Source organism: Pezoporus wallicus, unplaced genomic scaffold, assembly GCF_028554395.1.
Source record: "Pezoporus wallicus isolate ANWC-B61680 ecotype Strahan unplaced genomic scaffold, APGP_CSIRO_Pwel_v1 contig_3847, whole genome shotgun sequence".
Taxonomy (NCBI): domain Eukaryota; kingdom Metazoa; phylum Chordata; class Aves; order Psittaciformes; family Psittacidae; genus Pezoporus; species Pezoporus wallicus.
This window is the reverse complement of record NW_026639842.1, coordinates 828,319-854,662: the sequence shown is the minus strand read 5'-3', so window position 1 is coordinate 854,662 and position 26,344 is coordinate 828,319. Positions and strand designations below refer to the sequence as shown.

Genomic DNA, 26,344 nt, shown 5'->3' with positions numbered 1-26,344 from the left:
AAATGTTTTCAATTAGGAAACTGTTTTTCTGTCAGTTCCATTTTCTTCTTCCTGCTTCTCACTAATGACCTCTCTTCGTAAGAAAGCCAAGCAGCCACCTTCATGCCAAGTCACTAACTACAGGCTCATAAACTCTGAATTGGCACCACACAACACTCAGCAGAGACTGCAATAATCCTTTGAGCGATGTTCCCTCTTTCAACAAAAGGTGTGAATGCCAACACCAGAAACCTCCGCAACTCAAGGCAAGGTTATTTTAATACTGCCTTATCCCTCTGTTAAATAGATAATTTCTAGGAAATGTGAGTGCTCTACTTACGCCCCAGGGTAAGCAAGGCGCATGTGATGGCAAAACCTCCTAATGGGGCTGCTGTGGGACAGTATTCAGGCTGGCTTGCATTCTTACATTGACCTTCTTTTCTTTGGGAAGAGCTTCAGTTTTTGAGGCTGTTGTCATGTTACCATCTTAAAAACAAAGGCTTTCATTCACGGCTGAGATACCCAGGAAATACAAATGGGCCAGGGCACAGGGTCAAGCATGGACCCACACTTCTGTTTGGTAGTTAGTGCTCTCACTGACACAGTTCTGGCCCATGACAGCCAGCACTGTCCCAGATAAATTCCAGACACAGTTCAGGGAATAGCACGTATCACAGACTGTTCACAGTAGGCTGTTTGGATATGACCATATGCTGCAAAAAGGTTTAGACATCTACACGGGAGCCAGGCTGAGCCACTCAATTACAGGACCAGAGAAGTGGCCCTAGCCCTGGATGATTTTCAATGCTAGTACTGACAGATGAGGGCTTAGGGTTTCAGGTGCTACTTCTACAACACACACCAGAAAAAAAGAAAAAAATAAATAATCTACATAGAAAAGACAACACATTGATTGAACTTTTATTTTACATATCAAATCTTAATTATGAGAAATTGTGGAGAAAGTGGTCTAAGGAATGACTTAAGCATATATTGCATTTATGAAGCTCATGCAAACCTGAGCTTTAGAACAGAAACCAAATGCTGGTTGGGTAAATTTGTTGCCTGATTTTCAGATACTAATCTTTCACAGTGGAATGGTGTGGATATCTCATTTAAAAACTCACAACAGGGTGCTCTGAGATTCTACCTGAACTGGCTGCCTCCAGAGGTTTGGACTACCCTTCATCATCCTCTTCAGTATGCTTCAAATTCAGATGAGTTTTTCGTATTAACAGAAATCCTAAAAGCTATAAGAACACTAAATGGTTTTGAGCCATGATAAACTACTATGTTATATATAATATATAATATATAATATATATATCATAGTTGTGATAAACTACTATGATTACCTGAAAAATCAACTATCAGTTTTATACCCAGCATGAAAGATAACCCCCAAAATTATATGTGAACTAGAGATGGGCTTTAAAATCCCTGAAGCACATAGTGGGAGAGTAAAATGAGTCTCTTGGAAAACCAACCTAAACATTTCCAATCCTGCTGCATCTTTTTCAGTAAACTTACTTGCAGACACGTGCTCCCATTTCTTGCTGGGATTCAGCTGCCACCATTTCCCTCTGAATGCAGCCATGAAAGTACAGAAAACATGGCAGAAGCGAATGTGTTCCACCAGGTCCTTCAGTTTACAGTCCAGTATACTAATCACAATATTAATGAATGTACAGAACTAAGCAGTTGAGTACCTGAATATATCCTCAGCTGCCTAAGCTGCACAGTGTAGACAGCCAGAGACAATGACACCCTGAGAGATTCCCATCTGAATAACAGAACAAGTCTGAAGGTAAACTAAGCCTTGGTGCTGAAGAACAGATGCTTGTTGCTTCATTGCTAAAATGTTCCAGCATTGTATTTTTCCTGTTGTCCAATGGACACTGGTTTTCCTTCATTGTCCATGCCAGAGGGAATAAGGAAAACCATGTGTTCCCAAGCCTGCAGTTCCTGCCTACTAAAAGAGCATTAAAAAAAGTTACAGCTACATCCAGAATACTATTTATCCAGCCTTAAAAGTGAGAACACTTAAAACTTAAGGACCTTCAGGCTTATTTCCATCTTTAGGACTTCTCTTGCAGTATACACGATTAGTATTACACCATAAAATACACTATTACAATATTACAGTATTATAATAAAATATTGTTTAGATGGTTAAAAATATAAATAAAATTATTCCAGATGTGAAAGTCTTTGACACTGAAGAACTCAATACCATGTCAATACTGGGAAGATCACGGAGCTTAATCATAGTTGTAGGTTTTGTGTTCACTTCAGTACTACTGGAGCTAAAAATGCTCTATTCAATGCAGTCTCACAAAAAGTCTGAGATGCCTTATATAGCCTTGGTCTTCCTCACACTGAATCGCTTACATCACCAGTTGAACTCATGTTGGATTTTCCAGGTATCCTTTCTTTGTACATGCCCCTGTGGATGCTTTCTTCTTCTAGCTCCAGTTCTGTAATCCATACCTAGACAGCACCTTCCTTAACAATGTGAACCCTATACACTTCCATAAGCAAATACTACAATCCATAGTTGCACAACTTCACAACACTATTCTGATATAAATTTCTTCTATGTGAATGTCATACTGCAATTTCCAGTTCGGTCAGTTTTTCACAGGACAGTCCACGATAAAATGCCCCACAGCCTTTTATAATAGACCATAAAGAAAGATGTAAGTACTTGCTCTTGAATTTAAGTGGTAGCACAGTGCTCCCACAGTAGCAATTCGATTTCTTAAAAGTATAATGGAGTCCAACTTCAGTATACTAAATTGTATCAACCTCAGATTTGTCAGTAATACGTAACTTCATGTCCAAAGCTAATACTTTTTTAAGAAGCCATATACAGTATTAGTTTCCTAAACATAAGAGCCTTTTCTAAGACCTGAGGATGAATCACTGTTGGAGAACTTCAAGCTGGAAACAAAGCACAATTTTTCCCCCAATACAGGAAAGGACAGACAGCTAACAAGAACTGTACTTCATCCATGGGATATTAGACCCAAGGCAGGAATTACTGGAAGAACCTTTTTTTGTGTGTGTGTGATCAGCAGACATACGAATTTCTTCTGACCTGGAAGAAAAACTCAAACAAAACAGCTGTCAACTTACAAGTCCCCGAAATAACCACAGGCAAAAAAAAAAAAAAAGGCAGGGGGAAATATCACTGTTCAGGTCTTAAGCCACTAATATGCCATTATTTATATGCTGAAGCACTCACATGTTGGTTGGAGACATAACTTGAAGGGCACGTGTTCCTCTAGTAGAGACATTTCAAGAGAACTGGCCCTGGACATCAGCAAACTGAGCTGCTGGTGGTGCAGCCACTGCTTCAGATGGTGAATCCGCTGCAGCTTTGCTGCCTATCCTGCCTACGCTAAGGCTCTGAGAAGCAAACACTGCTTCTTTATGAGGAGGATTGAGCATGTACGTTCAGCCACCACCCCAAGGACAGAGGAAAGGCTCTTGTTCAGGAACAGCATTCACCTCTCCTACAGTTTAATTCTACCTATTTCTTCTGCAAAGTCTTTGAGCCAATTTTGGATTTCAGAGCTCTTTTGCTTCCATCAAAAGACTTAGTGTATGCCTCCCTTATTATTTTCTCAACCAATTATATGGGTCTGAATTTGCTCCATTTTTAAATTTGGTTCAGTTGGAAGCCAGAGATCACCAGATACTGCAACTGGAAAGGCACAGTGCGTTAAAATAAGTCTCAAGATACATAAAACAGTTTTACTTTATTCACTGTGTATTCAGACGCACCAAAGGTCATTATGGTTAATTGTTCCAAGCCAAAAGACATTGTTGTAAATTCAGCAACAGTAGCGTGTAATTCATTTCATGTGACTGAGTAGAAACATACACATCACAAAACTAACTGGAATAAAGGTATCTGTTAAGTCCATTTAACAGCAAAAGCATTGGTGACTCATTAGAAAGGGTGTGAGTCAGTTTTAAAGCCAAAACGCTACTAAGAAGCGATAAATAAAATGGGATTAAAATTATCTTCTTGTACCAGACAGTTGAGACTAAGCACCAAGAAACGCCACATACCCTGGTGTGATTTAGAAGGCCTCCTAGTGACAGTGACCTACCCCTTGTCCTTCCTGACCTCAGCTGTTATTTGAGGAATTGGGAGCATGGTGGGGAAGGGGCTTGCACATCTGAGCCACAAAGCTGAGGAAAAATCCGTGACTCAGAATGGGGGTAACTTGTGCATGCCTATCCTTATGGGAGCTGCTGCCTCCCATAACATTCCCTTAAGTGGGAAGATTTGAGGAGTCAGTGTGTGAGGTTTTTCCTTCACAGTCTCCTCTGCATGTATATTCCTTTGCGCCTTTGAATATGCCTACACACACACACTGCATGTAAAAAAAAAAAATTACATCTGTGTACTGATTTTTACAATTTAAAAAGCTACTTCCTTAAATATCACCAAAAATAAACCAGTGCCTCAAGAGATGTTTTCACAGCTAAATTCTTAGGTTCTCTAATGTGTCACATTTAGCCTTTAATGGAATACATAGTCCTCTCCTGTCCAAATACGTTTTTATGCCTAGATTTCAGTTATTCCATCAAAGTGAGAATAACTTCTTACCCTCCTCAGCCCACAGCAGAGTGTACAGACAAGAATTTTGCACTAGGCTTTCAGACAGCTCCAAGTTTCTTTCATTACTCAAATCTTATGAAATGCAGTAACAGAGGACTAAACCACCATAAATGTGGGACAGATCAAGCTCCTTGCAGCTACCATGTTTTCACAGAGCCTAATGAAGCAAACAATGTGGGAAAAGTGATCTTTCAGACCAAGTTCAGTAGATCCCAGGTACACCGAGGAAAACACCATCATGGATAGGAAAAGGAAGATGAAAACAGAAATGCAAAACAAGTCATAAGTGGATTCCATGATCCTGAACAGAATCCTTCAATTCACGCCTTGATGGCAGTGATGCACAACCAAATTACTAAATCCTATACAATTTATACCTTTTCCATACAATGTTAATAAAGAGATAATTATCACTTGGCCTCTCACATTCTTTTTTTGACATTCTGAAAATCCAGAAAAGAAAAGAAAAAAATCTCATCCATCCCTCAACTGCCTCTTTTTCCCCATAAAAGAATGGCTTGAACACAGACTCTGGAAAACTGCCCAGCTGGATCTAGATTTTCCATATGCCTGAGCTGCAAACTCAGCCCTGGAAAACAGGAGAAGGGCATTTTTGTCTTTGGCTGGTAACAACAGTAACTGGCCTATGAACCACTTTTATTAAGGCAATACTAAAAAAACAGAACAACTCTAGCTTTGCTCTTTCTTCCTTGCTTCTTCCTCTTCCTGCCCTGCAGCAAAAGGTAAAGAGAAACAGACTCAAAACGTTTTCCAGAAAATGGGTGCCTAGATCTCCTTGTATTTAGGAGGAAAGGCACTTGCTGTAATTCCCGTTTTCTCACTGTCATTCAAAGGCACCAGGTATATTGAACACAGTGGGCTTTTAAGGTGATTGCATCTGTATGGCTGCAGAGAGGAGGCCCCTCTCCATGACACGTGGCTTCTGACAACTCACTGCAAGCATATCGAATGTACCCTTTACCAAAAAACTTATATTCCTCTGCTGACAAGCTCTATCTCATGGAAAGAAAAGTAGATTCTCTCCTTGTTATCTGGTTAGACTGATTTTTAAAGCAGATTCTCAAATATTACAAGACTTCACACCTTCCTGCCTATCAGAGAACTAGGGTTACCACTGTATCCTGCAGCGTAGAGCTTCTACCTACTTATATCAACCTGATTTCAGGTCTTGGAATCCAGTGCTGCCATCCTGGCATCGGCAATCACTATCTTTACCCTGAAGGCAACCGAAGACACTTCTTCAGACAGAACGCGGGTGATACTATTCCGTTTCTGAGGCTCTGGTACAGAAGCAAGCTAAGTTTGAGGACCTCCACCTCATAGAAATTAAGACTATCATCACCCAAAACTCTTTAAAATCTGCAACTGAATGAAGCACAGAGGAAGTATACAGAATGAGAACCAGATCTGGCTAATTCTGCTGTTCCGCGTGTAATGACTCGACAACGGCAAATATACAGCGGAGCATCATTTAAAAAAAAAACAATGCTTTTAAGATCCCTAACCTTTTACAAAGTCATCCAAAAGAAAGACTGCTGATCCCTTAACACTGACGCTCTTTTTTATACAGTGAAGATGTCAAAGATTTGGTTTTTCCATGCAAGAGACAGATGCGCTCAGTCCTTGTGTGACAATTTGGTTTAAGTTAAAGTGGCAATATCAGTGAGACTGAAGCACATGCTTAAAATGCTTTGCTGAATTGGGACCATACTCTACATAACTTTCTCTTGCAAAAGCTATGTCCAGCTGCTCACTGAACAGTCAGGAAACAATGTGATATGGAGGTTCTTCCATATTTAAAAGCAGTGTTCATACCCCAAAAAATACAGTCCAGCTTCCTTTTTTATAGAGAGGAAAAGAAAGTGTGGTGGTTGGGAAAGAGTTAATAGCATGAAGCCAAACATTCAACTGAGGACCACAGCCACCAAACAGCTTTCATAAGATCTCACTGTGGGTGGTTCTGCAATGCCAAGGTATCTGGTGATTGCTTTCTAGTTCAGTCAGGAGATTCATTATTTCATTACTGTCATGAAACTTCAAACAAAGTGCAATATTTAAGTGCACGATTACTCTCAAAACAGGTTTCAATAAAAATAATAAAAGAGCTCATCAACATTCAAGCCATGTTCACATCTAGAATTGGTGTTAACAAGTAATCAAACAAACTGATTTTCAAAGCCATTCCATTCTGTTCATTTCCCGGCTCCTCACAGAACCAAAGCAATTACTTTTCCACAGATATAAACAGGCATATACTTCTATCATACAGAAACAAAACTATGAATTCTTTAATTGACAGTCACATAGCTGAGCAATGATCATAATGACAGTATTAAAATCATTACAAGCAACCTTACCACACTTCAATTCTAGATCATTTACATAAGATGTGAATTTTCTGCCATAATCAAGTTTTGCATAGAAAAACCAATAACACTATTTTAAGGGAAATGGTTTCAAAATCAAGTATCTGTTTTATGCACTGTGCTTTCTCTCCCATGTTGCGTATTTTTGTTGACTATCACTGATGTGCACGTGGCAGAATTAAAACCAAAATCTAAAAACTTGCTGTTACAGAGGATCTCAGCTGGAGAGCCACTGACAGCAGGTATGAACATACTGCAGGAGAGGCTGAGCACGTCATTCCAAGAACCATGTAGAGTGTGAAATCCAGGAGAAATATACTGAGAAGCACCAGATTACTTATCAGTGAAAAGGTTGAAATTTAAAGGTGTATCACAGAATGGCTGAGGCTTGAAGAAGCTTTCAGAGGACATCCTGTCCAATCCCCTTCTCAAGCAGGGTGCCCAGAACCATGTCCAGACAGCTCCTGAGAATCTCCAAGGGCAGAGTCCACAATCTCCCTTTGCAACCTGTGGTAGCGCCTCACAGTAAATAATTTTTTCTTCTATTCAGACAGTGTAGTTATATAAAATATTTTACTCAGCAGCAAAACTGGATTGAGACGTTTTTATACACAGATCCCTTCCCAATGCATCCATCTTTTCCTCCATCCATGCTGTTCAGACCCCTGTTCTCCATAAGGTGCAGTTATTTATGAAGCTATCCTATGTTGCATCCTGCTGATTTGATCCAACTTTAAAAAGCCACAAAAAAAAAAAACAAACAAAAAACACCCACAAGATTTTCCTCTTCTTGTTTTTTTTGTACTTTTTGTTTTGCTTTTTTTGTCTGTAAACGCATGCATCACTGAAATCACAACCCACATGCAAACAATATCACAGCAGCAGGGACACTGGATAGGACTATTAAAAACCAGCTTCATCCTACATCATGTGGCACCCTCAATACTGTTGTTTGAAGTGGGGCTCCTCAGGAAGCTGTACTTTGTGGGTACTCAACACAAAAGTCTAAACTGAGCATAACACTTGCACTGAACAGAGAAGAGGTGCAGGATGTAGCAATCACACAACCCCCCGACTCTTCCCCTGAATATAGCCTATGCTTGAAAACACGTGCAAGTAACATGACTCTGCCTCAGCTGGTGCTGAACCCGACAGAGATAGGAAGTTCTTATAAGCCAAGAAGGCAGCCTCATATTTGTTTCTTCTTTTCCATATACAAGTGAGAAAGGAGACACAGTTCAATTATTTCGGGGACGTTTTATAGCTGTACTGCATGCAGCACGTTGTGCTAAATGACAGTGCCTGGGAGGGGCTGGGTGGGAGCAAGAATCTTTATATAGAACTGAGAGCAGTAATTCAGCCACTGACAGTCACATGAATACAGCCCCGCTGCACACAAACAGTATCTTTCTCTGGTGTTAGGCTATTAGGCAGATAAGGCTCCACTTCGGATTCAAAAGACTTAAACTGACAAATGATCTTGTTTTTCTTCACCCTGCTAACCATGGCACAGGGGAGGAGGAATCTCAGCACTTTCCTCTGCTTATAAAACAGGTGTAGTTGTAAATATGCAAAGATGATTTGAAGATATAGTTTCTAATCTATGCTTTATGCCTGAACAATTTAAATGCCTTTCATCATGTAGACAGCATTGCCAGCTCTCTGCAAGTAGTCCTTATAATTTTAAGCTCTATAAGCTGTATTTTTGTTTAGTGTTTCATGTGAATAACAAAAACACAATGAATGGGGTTATTATTAAGATAAATGCATTTTCAGATGGAAAATAAATGTCATGACTTGATCTCCAGATCAGATTTCAAAAATTTTACGATGCAGCACGTTTCTCCATAAATGCCTCACACTGAATGGAGAATATTAGCTCTAATCAAACATGATAAAGTAGACATAAATAGCAATAACCAAAAAAGCTAACATCAAGCATGATTAGCAGAACACATATACCTCTGCTAGTGTGTCTACAGTCTGGGTTTCAGTAGTTAGCAAGTTTGTTACTCCAAGAAAAGAATTTGTTTAAAACCAACTTAAGAATAAAAGATTTCCATTTTCAGCATGTTGGTCCTGCCATTTCTCATGAGCACTCTTCCACATGTGAAAAAAAGCTACTGCAAAAGGAAACATCACATGAATTATCTACAGCGTGATCCTGCACACAAATCTGCTGTTTAAGAGGACTCCTGGAAAGACAAATGACTGAGGCACAGAAATACATGAGGCATGATGGCAGACTAGCACTGACCTGCCAGATGCCTTTGAAGAGAAGCCCCAGAGGTCTGAGTTTAACAATGAAAAAAAGGGGGGAGGGAGAGGGAACAGAGACAGAGGTGAGAAGATGGAAAAAATTAAAGCAAAAGGAGCGCACACTGGCTTTCTCTGTCACACAGAAAAAGGCAATACCAACCACATGTTACCTTTCACAGAACACCAGAAATGCTACAGAGCATCTGCAATCACTAGTTGCTTCCTGTAAATTGGTGACAACTTCTCTAAATATGGTTTGGTTTCCCAGTACTGAATGGGGTCCCTGTCTTTCCAATGGGAGCACATCTTGGCCTGTTGATCCATATATGTAAATGCTCTGTCTGAAATGCAAAATGTTCTCTCACAAAAAGAAGAGGAGAAAAAGTATCTGGGTTTTTTCTACCACACACCCTGGCATAGATCCTTAAATATCACAGATTGTTTCTGACTATTCACAGACATAGCTTTAAGTGGAAGTACACCCAGTAGTGAAGCCCTGATGCCAACATAGTTTTTGCCATTTATTTTTAGGTGAACTGGACTTCATTCCAAGCAAAAAAATACATACAAGAATATATTTTGGCAAGATTTATACTCCCTCCTTATTTGAGCCCTGGAAATGAAGCTTCAGCTTTTATATTGAGAGTACCCCCAGACTTCTATTTTGGGGAAACTTTCAGTCACCCCCTTCACTGTAATTCTAATTGTAATTTTATCGTAATTCCGACTGCACACCAGTAGGAGCCCAGCTCTGGGATGTGTGGCTGCTTTATCATTCTTGCTGTGCTCAGAGGCAGAATGAAGAAACTGACCCAGTCCACCACAACAGTCATGCAGTATTTTCAAAAGGAGCCTGGAGAAAACCAGATGCCACAGTATTTCAGAAGGGTATGGTTACTTAAGACACTCTTCTCTCTCTTAACCCTAACATACCCATGTGAACAATATTTGATGAAGCAGCATACATAACATGTCTTATTATTATTTAAGTAAGACATTTCAGCAGCATCTATCAGGTGCCATTTTCAAACTGGTACTTTTCAGAAGGCCCCCAACTAGCAAAACAACCTTGTATCTAAGAATTCAGGGGCCACTTCTTCAGGCATCTCAGTTAGAGCAGATTTACGATAGAAGTACGAAGCCTGTGTAAAATTCCGATCATGAAGCTGTTCATGTTAAAAAAAGCCAACTCTAAAGAACAGATGGATTCTTGCTTCCCAATTTCAGTCTAATACAGTCCCAGATATGCAGCTTGCTTCAATCATGGAAGAAATACAGAGGAACAAGTTGGCAGATAAGGCCTGGAGTTATTTCTAGTATATCCTCAAGCAGAATCACTCATAAAGGAAGTTAAATCTGCAACTACATTTATTATTTACCAGGAGTAACCAATTACGATCATGAACAGCCAAAGTGCATCTCTGAAGCAACATACATACGCAGTGTGACATTTTGAATGATGTGTAACAGACCTAATGTCAAAATACATAGAAAAGCATTTTGCAGGTCACCAAAGCCAGACCACCACCTAGGAATGACCAATAGCATTACACAGTAAGGACTTCAGACTGAAATTCTCTAAGTTTTAGAGATGCTGTGGTCTTTGCATGATCTTCAGGACAGAAAAAAAGCCCTGCATGTTTCTTGAATGGTACAAAGAGCTGGTTCATGAACTAGCTTCGATTCCTCCCAGAAGGAAGAAACTGGTACTGACAAGACAGAGCCCAGGCTTCCTACACCTGTTGTTCTAAAAGTATACCATGGAGTGAGAACTATTACAGACTAGGTTACTAAAAGTTACCAAATACCTCTCAAAGGTCCAGCAGCAAAAGATGAAATTTGACATCACTCTGTCTCTTTCTGACTGAAGGCATTCCATGCACAGCTTCTACACTTTTGCACAAGGTGACGCTAGTCACCTCGCCTGGCCGCACAGCATCCTTTGTGAAACAAAACACACATAGGGAGCTGCCCTCTGAAGCTGAAAACAAAATGTTCAATTGCCAAGAGTCCTCATCTTCCTCAGAAGTACCATCAGTAGAAAATACTGGCCAAGGCATCACTGTGCTCAAGAAGAAAAACTGCCTGAGCTAAACAAAAGGAAATACCTTACTTCTCCCCCTGCAGACAAAGGAACATGTTCTCTCTCTGTTTCACTGTGCTCCAGAAGTGGTTGCCACTGGAGGTCAAAGATACCAGCTTTATGAAACTCCCAATAAACTAAACAGATCTTTCCACAGATCTTCCCATGACAGCAAAAGCACAGAGACATTTTCACTGCTCCTATACCCTTCACGTAACACCAGGATGTAAAGCGCAAATCCAAGTTAACATGACTGGCCAGTGAGGCAAAAGCAAAGACATGAGAGCAAAGAGCAGCTATCCTGATGAAACCTTCCAATGCAAACTGGATTTGCTTTCAAAGAAGGAAGGGCCTTCTCGTCAGCTGCAACTTAGTATGCTGGAAAAGCATATATCTGAGGTGCATTTAATCACATACAGAATTACAAATAATAATACAAAATACAAGAAACACTAAATGGTAATAAAAGAAATAATAGTCACAGATCTGTTCACTAAAAATATACACCACAATGTATGTCTAATGCATGACAGCTAAACAGAAATATGGAACTATAGCAGAAAAAATAATACACTTGCTGTCTTACCAAGACTCATTTCATTGCTGAGTATAGACCTCACCTCCCTGAAGTATCAGAGAACAAGATGTAGGAAGGATTAATCTTTAGAGGAAGTGAATGCTTTCTTACTCTTTATCCAAATTATTAAAAGGACAATACCCTTATGTAAAAGCCAATTATCAAGCCACATATAATAAATTTTAAGGGAGCCTTTAAAAATGTTTTTGTTCTGCCACTTCATGATTATACAGAATTCCCCTGAGCTACAGGCAAATATATGAGTAGTCAGTATTTAAGCAAGTATTATCAGAGCGGCTGTATTTGATATCCTCTCAAACTGCAATGTATGCACATCCTTACAGTGTTCAATATTGATTTAAAACAAATTACTACTGCAAGTAAATGTCAACTCATCACTAGTAAACCACTGAAAACATACTAAGCCTGAAATTCTCAACTGTTGCAGTGTTTCTTTGAAGTTACCCGGAAAAAGTGTATCATAATATTGGGCTAAAACATTTATAAAATGCCATCACAAAAGTTCTTACAGCACTTAAATCAGTGTATTTCTAGTCAAGGGAGGATATCAACATATACAAACTTCTTACAATCAGTGTTTTTTAGAAAGGAGCCTTCTATCACGTTTACTAGTGGGTACATTTTTTTTATAAAGCTGTTGAGTCTTCTTTCCTATGCAAGTGTTTCAAGTGTTTGTCTAGCCTTATTAATATTCCTAGGAGTGGGATTGTCTCATGTTTTTGACTGCTAATACTCCACTAAGTTTATACTATGAGAAAGTATTCCTCCTTCCCCAACACAAGGTTTGCAGATAATAAAAATAAACTCCCCCTCTTTCTTGTGGTTATGATGTTTATTAGGACTGCTCTAATCCCCAGTGCCCGTGTCACTACTCTTCATCACTCTTCTAAGATCTCTTCTGAGCTGTTCTGTCAAAATCTCCTGAGTCTGTGGTATGGATACTCCTATGACTGAAGTCAAGAGTTTGGAACAGATGTAGACAAAACCTTGTGACTGGAATGTGTCAAATGCTTTAGCAGCATAAAATTCATAAACATAAAATGCAAGACTTCTTTTTAATCATCATTTAAAAAAAAAAAAACACAACAAAAAAAATCTTCAATTCCTGCTGGCCCCATTCTTGTTGTTCAAGACAACAAACCAACTTTCTCCATTACAACACGGAGCTGATTAAAAGTAAAGCCAATTAAAAGTATTGCCAACCTGTTATTTTCCCTTCAAACTAAAAGTCCAATGGTACTTTTTCCTAAAACAAGAAAAGTTAACCCCCCATTTCACAACAGTTAGAAAAACCCACACCATTTTCCAAACAAGGCATTCTTGGGTTTTTTTTAGACTAAAATATGGCACATCAACTGGACTCTTCCAGCAAATTCGGCGGAAAGGTTTGCCACAGTCATTATTCAGGAAAGAATAGCGATGTTTCTGCATTCTGCTGTTTCACTAGATAGCTGTTGTTTGTTCATCCTCAGGCATCTGTCAAAGAAGTCTAGCATCTAAAACGCCATTTTCATTTTAAGATTCTTTACCAAAGTCGGACTGTTCACACATCACCACAATGCCTTCATTTAATTTCTTCAGAAATTCATCAAAAATATTACCCTACTACTTCAATGGGATAATATTTTTCAATGAGGATAAGAGAAGCATGGCATACTAAATGCTTGATCTTGCTCATTCTCTTGGCAAGTATTACAATGAAAAATATGAGTCAATATGACTAAGGGTATCCCCTCAAAAAAAAAAGTGAAGTTTCATTATTTGCTACGACCCTGAGACATGTAGCTTTATAAGACTGTAGTTACTGGTATAGGGACTTCGGAAGGAAACTTTCTGCGCAATATCAGAACCATTCCACAATGAGATACTACAATCCCAAAGATTAATTTGGTCTATTTTCACGTGGAATGATAATAGATGCAATAGCCCTGTAACCATCCTGCTAATACTGCGTAACTCTATCTGGAGGGCCCACACAGAGGGAATAGTCCAGGCCTGCTTTCTGTGAAGAGATTGTTGCTAGGTTCTCTTTATTTTGCCAAGCTGTTTATGGACACATGGACATCCACACCCCAAGAAAATAAGCGCTAGCACACTCCACTTGGGTCTCTAAGCCAATCAAAAGTCTCTAGACTTTTGCTAATGTAGGCAGACTCTCAACCACCAGCCTACCAACGAAAATGCAGGCTCCATTTCTTACAGCTCGGTACTTGTCACAGAGTTCATTATGAAACATTTTTCTGCCTTCTGAACGGCTCCTACCAGACCAGACGTTTACAAGATTTCTCTTTATATTTTAATTTTACATACAGATGAAGCCAAAATTCTAATGAAGACACTACAGATGCCATGGTTAGTGTGGAGGCATGGCTTCTGGATCCAGAGAGAAGTAAGACCAAACACAGGTCCTAACATCCATTTTTACTTCCACAGAAGCTGGCAACATTTGAAGAATCCTTTCTTGCCCGCAACTGTCACCATTCTGCAGACCCAGTCGTACACATAAAAGCAAACACCACCTCAAGCATGCTACAAGATGGCCTATTGGTCCAGTTCAGTCTTTGGAAATCAAACAGCCCCTTCAACAGTCATAGGAAATACCTCTCCTTCCACATTATCAGGATACTTTATAAGAACTTTTTCTTTCTGTAGTCATTCAACTGTTTCACAGGTTACTCTTAAAAAAAGGTCATTGAGACCAGACATCATATACTTTCCCACGTTAACTTCTGCTGTAAAATGATGTGACAATTATCCACACCCCAGCACTTAATGCTGCTCTAAGGACTGCAGGTTATGTGTCAAATAAGACTACGTCTACCGCACTGCCAAGAAACAGCAACTGACGCTATCCTCAGAAAAGGGACTACAAGAAACACCACAGCATGCTTTTGTCCATTCCCTGAGAGCCATGCATAGGCTGTTTCGGTAGGGCTCCACAGCATAGGGCAGAAGCCTCCTCTTCTGCAGCCAGAGACTCCAGCCACAGCCACGGAGTGGTCTTCCCAACATCCATCTCAAGCTGAACTGAGTATTCCTATTCCTACCTTTGCTTTTTATTGCAGAAAATCATGATGTCCCAAATATGTTTTACATGGGTTTTAAAGTTATCCTTAATCCTAGTGATAAATAATACTGGCTAGCAATTAGAAGCCCTAGCTAAGATTACTGAAAAAAATCTCAATTGATTTACACAGGCCTAAAATGAGCAATTCCCAGATGCATTCCACCAAGTGGAATTAAATGAAATCGTTTCCCATTTTTTAGTGTATGCTTACCCACATAATACAAGAAAAGACCAGAAATAGACCTGCAGAGAGCAATCATGTTTTGGAAATGCCCCCCACATCACCACAGTCAAGGAGAGAATCAGGGCCTGATGTTAGCCATCAGAAAAGGCTCTTAGCAAGCCAGAAAAAGACTGATGCATCCAAACCCTGCAGCTGGAGCTACTGACTGAGGAGCTGCTCAAGAAGAAAGGGGAAAAAAAGGAGGCGGGGGAGGAGAGAAGGCAGAATGGGATCATCAGGAGTTTGGCAAAATGAAGCTCACCCACCGGGAAGGCAGGGGAATGTACATGCATAATTTTACATGGATTAAGAGTTTGTGTCAAATCTGTGATGTGCTGTGGTGAATTCTTATACTGCAGTGAGTCATCTTGTCTGACAGTTGCCGGGGAATTAAAGCAGTTATTTTTAAAAAATTATATGTCCTGCTTGACGCGTTATACAAATAGCCTCTTAAAAAATTAAAATGCAGTCAATGCATTTTTAAGCATAGAAAAGCTATAGAAGGTACATTTAGGATTCTCTGTACCACACCACAAACATCCATTCTGAGCTATGAAAACCTAAAGGAGCCTATTGATGTCCCTTAGAGAAACATCGATCTTTCTAATGCTCCCAATCCAAATCCTGCAATAAAAATTACTTTATTACATCTGCCTTCTATACAGCACGAAAATATTTCCCCCTGAGAAAAATCAAACACAATGGAAAGAGGTGTGCTAAAGTTAAATTCCTTCAACAGCAAAGCATATTTGGTTTGCTAGAATAAAGACTATTCGAATCAAAATTACATCATTCCCCTTATAATGGGGAAACAAAGGCAGGCCAATACCCTTCCAGAGAAATGCAGCTTGTTGACTCACAACCATAGGTGTACATTGCACAGCTGGTTTGGCAAGGGGAAGCATGGCTGGCTTCTGCTCCTGCACTGTGCAGCAGAAATCATGCAGACGTACCCTGAAGCTGCAAAGGGCAGCTCCTTCCAGTGCATGCTCTCATTAGGAATATACTGCTTACTGCCTGTTTTGCCTATAAAACTGACACCCTGTTGGCAACTTTCACACATCCTTGGGAGGAGTTTTTCAAGTATGTCTGTTGTGTAATACAGTAAAGATCATCTGAATGATCTATTAAGTGTAACCCCTGGGCATCAATGCTGCTCAACATCAGCTGGCAATAAAGGTATATTTACAGCATGCCTTCGGGACAGCTGTTCTGGGAACATCCTGGAGTTTTGCATAGCCTATTTACAAGGCATTACAATGTGCTTCAACTGAGTGAGGAGAATCCTTTCAACACACCACCACCCATTAAAAGCCCTTAGGTCCAAACAGCACAGTAAAGTGAAGTAGGTAAATAATAAATAAATAAACTCCTTTCAAATTCCAGTGCTTTAAAACATAAAGTTATTAACTCATAAGTGAACTTAACCTTAATCGAGCTACTATTCCTCTTAACTTGAGCACCATCTGAGAAACAAAACAGCTGATCTGAGAAGCTTCAGCTTACAAAAAAAGAAAATCTGTTGCCAGAGCTCTTGATTTTATCATAATTCCCATGGTATTTGGTATATTTTCTTTAAGCCTTAGATCTTGTACATAACTTACATGAAAGTTTCAGCTTCATGTGTTTTGAGTAAATTAGCCCTCTTTTTGACAGAAAAAGATGTGAAAACATGAACCAACTGCACACTCATGGCTCAAAAAAAACCAAGCAAATGTGAGTATTGGATTTCTTAGTTCTTTTCTCACCTAAACTCAGAAAGTATTAACACTGTCATTGTGCAGGTGATACCCACTTGCTAAGCAGAGCACTGTCTCTCAAAGAGTGAATTAAAAGGATGATTCTGTGTCCCAAATCACAGAGGTGTGCTAGTTATTGAAATTTTCACACTTTGAAACCTCCCCACGGGTGAAGAGTCAGCTGGCAAATGTTATGGCGAAATAATAACTAGAGGAGCTAACTACAGTTCTCTGGCCCCAACCCAGGGACTACATGTGGACAACAAAAGACAGAACTTATACCTAATAAAACAAAACCTGAGCAGTCAATGACCCAATCCACCCAACCAATATTACTGAATATAATCGAGCCAGTTGTTACAAGGAAAGCTGAGGACCAAATTAATTAGCTGAGTGCACATCCAGTGCCTTTGGGAGTAAGTAATCACCCATTAAAGATCTGCTGACACTTTTCTGAAAGGATTCTTTCGAGAAAAGTTCAGACTTCTTTAAAAAAAAAACCTGCTATGTCTCATACATTTAAAATGGAAGAGGACTGGAAGTATAGCATGGAATATAGGGAGAACAGTTTCTGAGCAGGATGGTTTTCACATTTTCCATGTGGCGCCTGTGGTTCTTTAAGTGTTTCTGCTATTTTATCTGACACTTGGATAAAATACTGGAAGAACTATAAAGCATCTTTTCCCAATTAAATTTGGCTCAGGAAGTAATTGGAAGGGCAATATAACCTATAGCCTTAAATTAAGGAGGAAATGAGAAAATACTGGGGGGGGAAGCTTTTTCCTTTAAAACTGTGTGTTTTTAAGAATGGAGGGGTTGTTGAATTACTTTTTTTTTGTTAGCAAGACTGCACATTTCTGGACTCCTGGTTTTATTACAAAAAAAAAAAAAAAAGTTCTTCAGTTAACAAGCCTCGAGCTATTCCAAAAAACAAGATGATTCATCTATTTCCACCCAGTGCAATTTTATATGTCGTTAGTAAACTAAAGCCTCATAAAATTCTAAGCAGCCCCAAAGAACAGTTACTGCAGAGTGACATGTTGATTGCATCAGCCTAGGAGGGCTATAGTTTTGAGCACTGCAAGCTTTCGTACACTCAGTTGGAACCACTAGTGTCAAAGAACACGTATGTAACATGCTACTAAAGGGCAAATTTACTCAAACACAGCAAAACAAATGTCTTTGGAATATGTGCTGGGATAAGGATGATTCCATAACTTCCAATTTTCATAAAATTTAAACTGTTACTGTGCCTGTATGTTCTGAGAAACACTGAAACAACTTCCTCTTCCCAAAATGAAGAGAAAACACCGTCAAAAAGTGTGCCACTGATGCCTTAAGCTGAATGTAAAATTACATGACAACACATCAACATGAAAGTCATTCTTGGCACTCATCACTGCGCTAAGCCACCTGCCCATCACTCACTCCTTGCATGGGGCAGGTAACCAGCACGCAGGCACAGAGGATACTGGTAAGCATTTCTGATTCTGACTGCTCTTCACCTTCTAAATTATAATGAAACTAACAAAAACAAAAAGGCCATTTAGACCACAACAAAGGGGAGGTAGAAGGCATGTGGTTTGCCCACAATAACCAAGGGGTTAGGATTGCCGCAGTGACGTGCTTAGCAGAACACCAAGTAAACACCTTCCAGATGAAGTGCTCCTCCCTCTCAACTAACAAGCAGCACAGAACTGCCAAAACACTCATAGAAAAAAAGAAAAAAAAAAAAGGCAGTTTGCCCTATCATGTAAAGAGCACGTGTTACCTGTCCAGCAGCCACTTCCTGAGGTTCCCCTGCCAGCAGCTCTGCCGCGAGTGAGGCCATGCCTAGCGCACAGCTGAACAAGGAACTCAGAATGTGGCTGCGATGAAGGGGGGAACACCATGGCCGAATTTAAATGTATGCTGACTACCAGTGTGGACTGTAATTACAGCATCTGCACAGAGCCTGCTGTGCTAGTGACACAGTAACTAATGGTCTGGTCACACGGACACCAGCTATTTTATGTTCAATTTTAAGATGCATTGCGTGGGTAGGACCTGCGCTATTACACAAGACACTTACAAGAGCGAGGAAGGAGACAGCTTTAGCTCACAGCCAAGAAACAATCATGCAATAATCCTGCCCATGCTCCTCTTTTCCACAAAGCAGCAGCCTCCTTTCAGAAGCTGTTCCTAGAGCTGCACTGTCCGTATCAGGTTCTGGCATCTGAAAACTTGGTTGCTTGGGTAGAAGTGGCAGCTGTAAGACCCACAGCAGTACCAGAACTACAAAACTCACACGCACAAACAGTACAACAATCCAATTCGGGCACTCAGCATTTGAAAAAACATTCTCCTCACAAGTCTGACTCAGAAAAGCACTTTTAAAAAGGAGCACAACTTACAGCAGTCACTCAACTCCCAATGTTATCAATGAGACCCAAAAACAGGCTTAAGCATGCAGCTCTCTGTCTACCGCCTTCAACAGTTTCCGGCTTCACAGAGGCAGCAGAGACACCTTAACACATCACAAGCTTGACACGTATTAAAACCTCAGTCTTGTGAGCTGTTGTGTACATGTGGATCTCAGTGACTGCCAGTAGACTGGCTCATTACAGTCAAGCATATACACAAGGTGCTGCACATTCAGCACATGAAGATGCACAAAGTTGCCTTGAAAACCATTTAACTCAGAGCTGGCAGGGCCAGAGGATGATCAGTCTTCTACAGCACAACAAAACTGTACAAATTACTGATCCCACGATCTGCAGGGATTAGTTTTGCGAACATGCTAGGAGTTACAGCATGGGTGCCTAAAGGTAGCAGCAGTGAATCATTTTATCTTCTCTGGCACTGAGCGTCATGTACTTAACTAAGAACACACCAAGAGTGGCTTGGGGGAAGACACTAAAACTGGGATCCTGACCCTTTCTCCACCCACATCCCAATTCCAACTCATCTTCATTTAGGCTGCCACAGTCAGAAAACACGAGCCATCCCATCTGCTGGGTATAACATCAATGGCACAGAAGGGAAGATATTGTCAGGGGGCTAAATTCATTCCAGCTCTAGATGCAGGGAAGTTATAGCACTGCAGAGATGTCAAATTGCAAACCACATCCCACTTCCTCAGAGCCTTCTTGGATTATGCTACAGCAACAGAAACTGCACCGTAAAACTGTATTACAACTTTAGTATACCGAATTAGCATATTTCCCATTGAAGGTCTATACCAGTTTGATTCTGGTCTTCTGCAAGCACTTACTAACAGCTGCTTTAATTAGTATCTCATTGGTGTGTAGACAATGATCTGATACACATCAAAAAGCGCTTTCTGCATAAAGCAAGAACATTATGTATACTGTGATACAAACAGTCCTTCCTCCCACCCTCAGTACCACAGATAAGGGCCAATCGACTGGCAGTGCATCACAGAAAGGCAATATTGTATTTAAGTCCTCTTATTTCAGGTTTTCAGGGCACCCTCGGGGAGGGGGAGGCACAGAAATGAGAACCACAAGCAATTCCAGTAGCTCATTCTCTTCTTCACCCTCAAAGCGTTAAAAGGAAAATACCATGTCAACATCAGCTCCTCCCTGCTGATGAAACTGGCTCGAGCGCATTTTAGTTTCTGGCTTGAAGCCCTTACAAACCGTTACAGAAAGACAGAAAGCTCAATATATCGACCACTTCCAATAACTAATTTGGGACGCTATGGGTCATTTGTCCCTTCTGTTAAGTGCTGTAGCCTCTCTGTGAATGAACCCTGATATTTGGTGGGGCTTATTAAGAAAAGGGGGCAGCTAATAGCAGATCTGCATTTCAGGGAAGAGCCAACCCTACTATCAGTATATATAAATACTCCCCACTCTTCCTCTGGGAGGACCACGTTACATCTGATACACGAAAAAAACCGTCTCCAAGACTGATGGTGGGCGCACAGTCCACGCCCCCCCCGCTGCCCCCCCCCCCAGCGAGGGATCCTGACAGGCTGCCTGCCTCTGGGTCCCGAACCGAGCTGACACACATGGAAACAGGGAGCCGGAGCCCGGCTGAAAAGCGGAGCGGAGGGCGGGCTGGGGCTCCGGCTCGTCCTCCAGCCACGGCAGCAGCAGGATGCGGGCTGCAGGAGAGCCCTCCCAACCGGGAACCGGCGGAGCATCAACAGCGACCACGCCAAGAAAATCACCACGAGCTCTCATTTATACATTAAATATATATATTTATCTCCCGCAACTGAAAAAAATAAACCGTTTCCTTTCAGCGACCCAACTAGTATTGTCCAAAACGACCTTCTCACGGGGTGTTTTGTTGCAGTCGACACACACACTGCATGGACTTGGTGGCGAGGCTCTCGACACGGTCAAAGAGAGGGGGCTTGCACGCAGGTACACGGCACATTTCCGTGAAGCTGCATTTTCCTGGCAGGGCAGCAGCCCCTCCGAGCCAGCCCCACGCATTTTTCCACCTCCCGCACTCCACCGTGCGAGGCAGGGGCGGCCAGCGCAGCCGCCAGATCCCCTCTGCCTCCTCCGCCGGCGACAGAAGAGGGGGAATTCACAGGTAGAACAAAACATCCGCGCCGGTGCCCTCCGCCAGCCCGCCGGCGGGGCGTGGGGGGCATCCGTCAGGGAACCCCGCGGGCGCCACCGGGGCCGGGTCGAGCACAGGGCCGCAGGGCCGGCGCTGCTGTGTGAGGGGAGGGGAGGGGAGCGCAGCGCAGCGGGCCGGGGGCTTCCCGAGCCGCTCCGCTGCCGCGCGCCCGCGCCAACCGCCGCCCGCCCCAACCGCCGCCCGCGCGAGGGCCGGGCCCGCCCCGCCGCCCCTTTACCTTCGGAGAGCTCCAGCTCCAGCTCGGCCAGGCGGGCCCGCACCTCCAGGGGCAGGGACACGCTCTCCAGGCTGCGGTCCGCCATGCTCGCGCGGCGGGGACGGGCTCTCCCCTCCTTTGGCTGCCCCCGCTTCTCCCCCCTTTGTCCGCGGTTGAACGGGGAGAGGGAAGGCGGCGGGGCCGCGGCGGGTGGCTGAGTCCTCCCCGCGGTCTCAGCCGGGCATGCAGCGGGGGGGAGGCGGGCGGTCCGCGCGGGAGGACGGGGCGCTGAGGGTGGGAATGCGGAGGTTTCTCCTCTCCTCCCCTCTCCTCCTCCTCCTCCTTCGCCGCCTCCTTCAGCGGGGCCCCGCCATGGCTGCTCCCGCCGCCCGCCTGCGATCGCTCCTCATCGGCTCCCAGCCGCGCCCGGCCCGGGCCGCCCCCCACCCCCCGCTGCTTGGCACCGCGGCGGCGATTCCCGCCTCGACTCGCAGCGCCCTGGCCCCGGCCCGCTGCTCCCCGCCCGGCTCGGGCTGGCGGCGGCGCCTAGCGCTGCGGTACCGCTGCCGCGACTGCTGCTGGCCAGGCACAGCAGCGCCGCTGTCACATCCACGTGACCGCGCCGCCCCGCCACACCTCCGCCGGCCCACAGGGGGCGCCGCAGAGCTGGCCACTCTCGACGGGGAGCTCCGCGGCCGCGCAGCGGGACCGCCCGGTCCCGCCTGCTCCGCGCTCTCAACCGGCTGAAGCCCCCTCGATGGCTGTGACCCTTCTCTGGGCTCCCCTTCCGCAACAGGAGCGACCTTGCTTCAGTGCTTTGCACGTGGGCCGTGGCTCTGGAGTGAGGCTGGCCGAGTGTGCTACCGTTTATTCACCCAACAGCGCTCCCTGGAAGAAGGACTTCAGGTCCCCGATCTACCGAAGAAGAGGGGAAGGGAAGATGTGCTCAGGGCACGCAGTAACTTGGCACCAGAAAGACGGCTGGCACCCCAATACCCTGCATCCTGGTTTTCTTCCCCACCTGCTGAACAGCTAGCAGCATACCCTTATTTCTACCTATATTGCCTGCATTCAGCCAGTGATGGACTGTGCAGTGCTCAGATGTGCTGTGAAGTTGGACTCGATGGTCATAAGGGTCTTTTCTAGCTTAAATTTATTCTACTTTACCCTACTCTACTCTACTGTACTCTACTGTGCTGTACTCTGTCTTATTCGAAACAAGCCGTGGCAATTCTGGTATGTCCGTCACTAAACCATTTCCGTAAGAGGTTAGCATAAACTTAATATAATGAAAAAGAGCAGCTTTTTCACTGTGTCCGTGCTCAGCACCAGCATGTGCTAATTGACGCTGAACCCATACCTGGAGAACGTGGTAAAGGGGCCACGCCTGTGCTCTTAATAACCGCTCTCCAACATGAGAAGGAACTGTTTTGAAAACATTCAATAAAACTCCCTTTCAGATCAACAAATATGTATTCACAAGGAGCATCTTCCTGTCCGGGTTTTTCTCCCTGTACATGTTTTCTTCCAGTTTTTTGTTTGGGTTAGGTTTTGCTGGATTGTTTATTTTTAATCTCTCACAAGAAGGATGGAGCAAGTTACCACAGTATCTTTCATTTTAATATTCTGTGAGAGTCCCAGTGGCAGAACAGATCTCCATAGGACTCAACATTAGCAAGAAGAAAAAGGCACAGTCATCCCCAGGCCAACACTGGCTCACCAGTTTACCATTTCAGTCCGTGAAAGAAAAACAAGGACATAGGCGTTTCTTCAAAAAAAGTTTAGGCTGCACCTATCCTAAACAATGTAATTTTTTAATACATTGTGGAACAAAAATAAATTACGTCATATTACCAGCTGTGCTGAACTGGCATCAACACTGGAGCGATTCCTGCAACGTGTGCAGGGATGGTGGTTTCCCCTGTTTTCGCTGGTTACCAGCCCCAGACACAAGAGAGCTGTTCACACCCCAATCATGGCCAACACCAGCATCACTTAAGCCAGACCAGTGGCAGAACTGGTTGGGATACTTTGCTGAGGTTGCCTACCATAAACAAGGCTTGAACGCACAAAGTCCCTGTATTTTATGGTGCTGCTATTTGTTTTGTTGTCATGTATGTTGATTTCTAGTAACCACTCCTGGGCTACTCTTTAATGCACTCTAAGATGAGAGCCATCTGGTTTGCCTGTTTTTACCAGGGTCATTACTTTCAGCAGTAGGGCAACACACACACACACCACTTAGGGCTGTGAGAACACCTCTCTCCCAGCACTGTGCTGCACAGGGGCTCTGTTTGTTGAGTGCTATGTGTTTCAAATACAGACATTCAAAATATTATCCAGGTCTTTCTTGTTCACTACATCAAGACGCAAACAAAAGCAATTAAATCCAAATATGCTCCAGGGTTCCTACCTGAGAATCTGAGGTTGGTTTGTTTGTTGTGTTACATGGAATGAAATAGGCTGAAGGTATCAGCCTTCTGCAGGAGCAGTTTTTTCAGGTATGATGGAGGCAGCCAGGAGGGAGGCAAGGGAATGCTCTGTGATGATCCAGCTTCCTTCACTAATACCTATCTCTGCGTTGCACCTTTACTTCCCCAGTCCTCATAGGAGCTGATTATTGTAGTCATTATCTGATCCGGACAGAATCTGTACCAGTGGTGTTCACCCTTGCTTTCCAATTTTTTCCTTTGTGGAGTTACATAAGGGAACCTAAAGAGAAGTATTTTAGCATTCACATCATTGTGCCTGAAATTTTCTTGGTGCTTCCATAACAAGCCCCATGTTTCAGGTACCAGGCACTTTTAAAGGGAGAACAATCACCTGGGGTTGGTACTCATCCAGCAGAAATGGAAGTGGCTTAACTTGGTAGACCCTCTGCCAGGGTGATGTGCTGGGTGGTGGCTCTGTGGAGCATGGATGGAGGCTTCTGGGAGTTTTGGGGACTGTGGGCTCCCCCCTGGGCAGGCAGGGCCAATCCAACAGCTGGATCTGGGCACAGAGAGGGAGAGAGGGGAAAGGGATGTGGGAACCTTGACCTGGGGCTCCACCAGCCAAACACCAGTACAGGGATGCACACGGGGACATGGGAGCTTCCTTTGGAAAGCCCATTTGCTCCTCTAGAGCTGATGGCAAGAGGAGAGAGTTCTTGCTTATGCAAAGTATCAGTGCCCACACTCCAGGAATGAAATCTCCAAGCATATGAATTTGCATGATGATTTTGATGGAACACTGAAATTTCAGTGGAAAAGAAGCAAGTCAGAAGACTTCACTGAGCTGGTTTTAATTCATGGATACTTTCAGATTTATGGATAAAAGCTGCATCCTAATCATCCCCTGGAATGAGGAGTAGAAATGTTCCAGACTCTAAGAAAAGCAGGGTACTATATGTATTTTGAATGCAGGAGTTAATTAGCAACATCAGGGTTTGTACAATGCTTTTCTATCAAGACATGTTTTTCAACAGGCATGGCAGCTTCATTTGCTTTCAGGAGAAGAAATAAATCAGTGATGCGTTTTCTACAGTGGAACTGGTCAACACAGCTTACAACTGTCTTTGTAAACAAATGCTTTCATTATTATTGGATTATTTACATGCAATAGCCCACTTGAACATGTGTATCTTCATGGAAGAAAGATAAAAAGTGTATCTTTATTTAACAATACTTACTGTAATGGTTAAATCCTGTCAGAGGCTATTTTCTGTATAGGTCGCCTTATGGTGTCAATAGCTGAGTGAAATTTCTGAAGAACCAGATAGAATTGACCTTGACTAGATAAAAATTCTCCTTCCTAGCTCTCTCACAGCAAAATATGTGTCCAATTTTGCAGAGATTTAGCCCAAAGATGGGTCTATACCAGAAAACATTCCCACCATTGTAACTTTAGGAACAGGGTAAGACACTAAAGACATTAAGAAAAAAGAAAAAACTCTTGTGTAGATACCTTTACCTTGACCTAAAGAACCTAAAACGATGTGTGTGTCTTCTGGACATCACAGTAAAAGCAAGAGGACCATGTCCATGAATGAACAGGTCAGCTTCTCTTCTGTCTGTGAGAGTGAGGAGTCAGGATTTGGCCAATGTAGCAAAAAACAAAGTTAAAAGCAGGAAGTGTTCACAGAAAAACAACAAAAATAATCAGCTGCCTGGAGGGACTGAGTTAGGAGGAGAGATTAGAAGAGCGCTTGCTCAGCTTGCTAAGCAACAGCAAAGGGATGGCCCAGATAGCTGCCCACGATTATTTGAAAGGTGGAAACACCAAGGAAGTTGGGGGGGGGGGGGGGGGGGGGTGAAGAAATCAGGGAGAAGAGGAGGAAACAATTTTGGATAATCAGATGGAAATATGAAAGGGAGCTGAAAAATGTATCAGGGAAAGCTTCCAAGGGATGAGCGGTATTAGACTGCAGAAGAGAAAAGGCTCTCAAAGGAAATGATGGAATCCTCATAATTTGAAACATTAAAACCAGAGTAGACAAAGCAATCATGAATATGCTGTAGGAAATAATCCTACTGTGGGATGGGATGAACATGCTTGTCTGGCACTGCTTATACGAAGATGTACTGCTTCTTTTTT

General features: G+C 42.7%; 1 protein-coding gene across 4 annotated transcripts in view; it reads right to left on the bottom strand.

Annotated features, from left to right (window-relative positions):
• Positions 1-22,217, bottom strand: part of DIP2C (disco interacting protein 2 homolog C) — a 320,043-nt gene extending 297,826 nt beyond the window's left edge. For 3 of the 4 annotated variants that reach the window (XM_057416492.1, XM_057416493.1, XM_057416494.1), the window contains exon 1: positions 21,791-22,216. In XM_057416492.1, the coding sequence (XP_057272475.1) occupies positions 21,791-21,875 (85 nt within the window). In that variant the 5' untranslated portion in view covers positions 21,876-22,216. Of the gene's footprint in view, positions 1-21,790 lie in introns of all 4 variants that reach the window. The other variant, XM_057416491.1, reaches the window with a different exon arrangement.
• Positions 22,218-26,344: the final 4,127 nt, after the last annotated feature.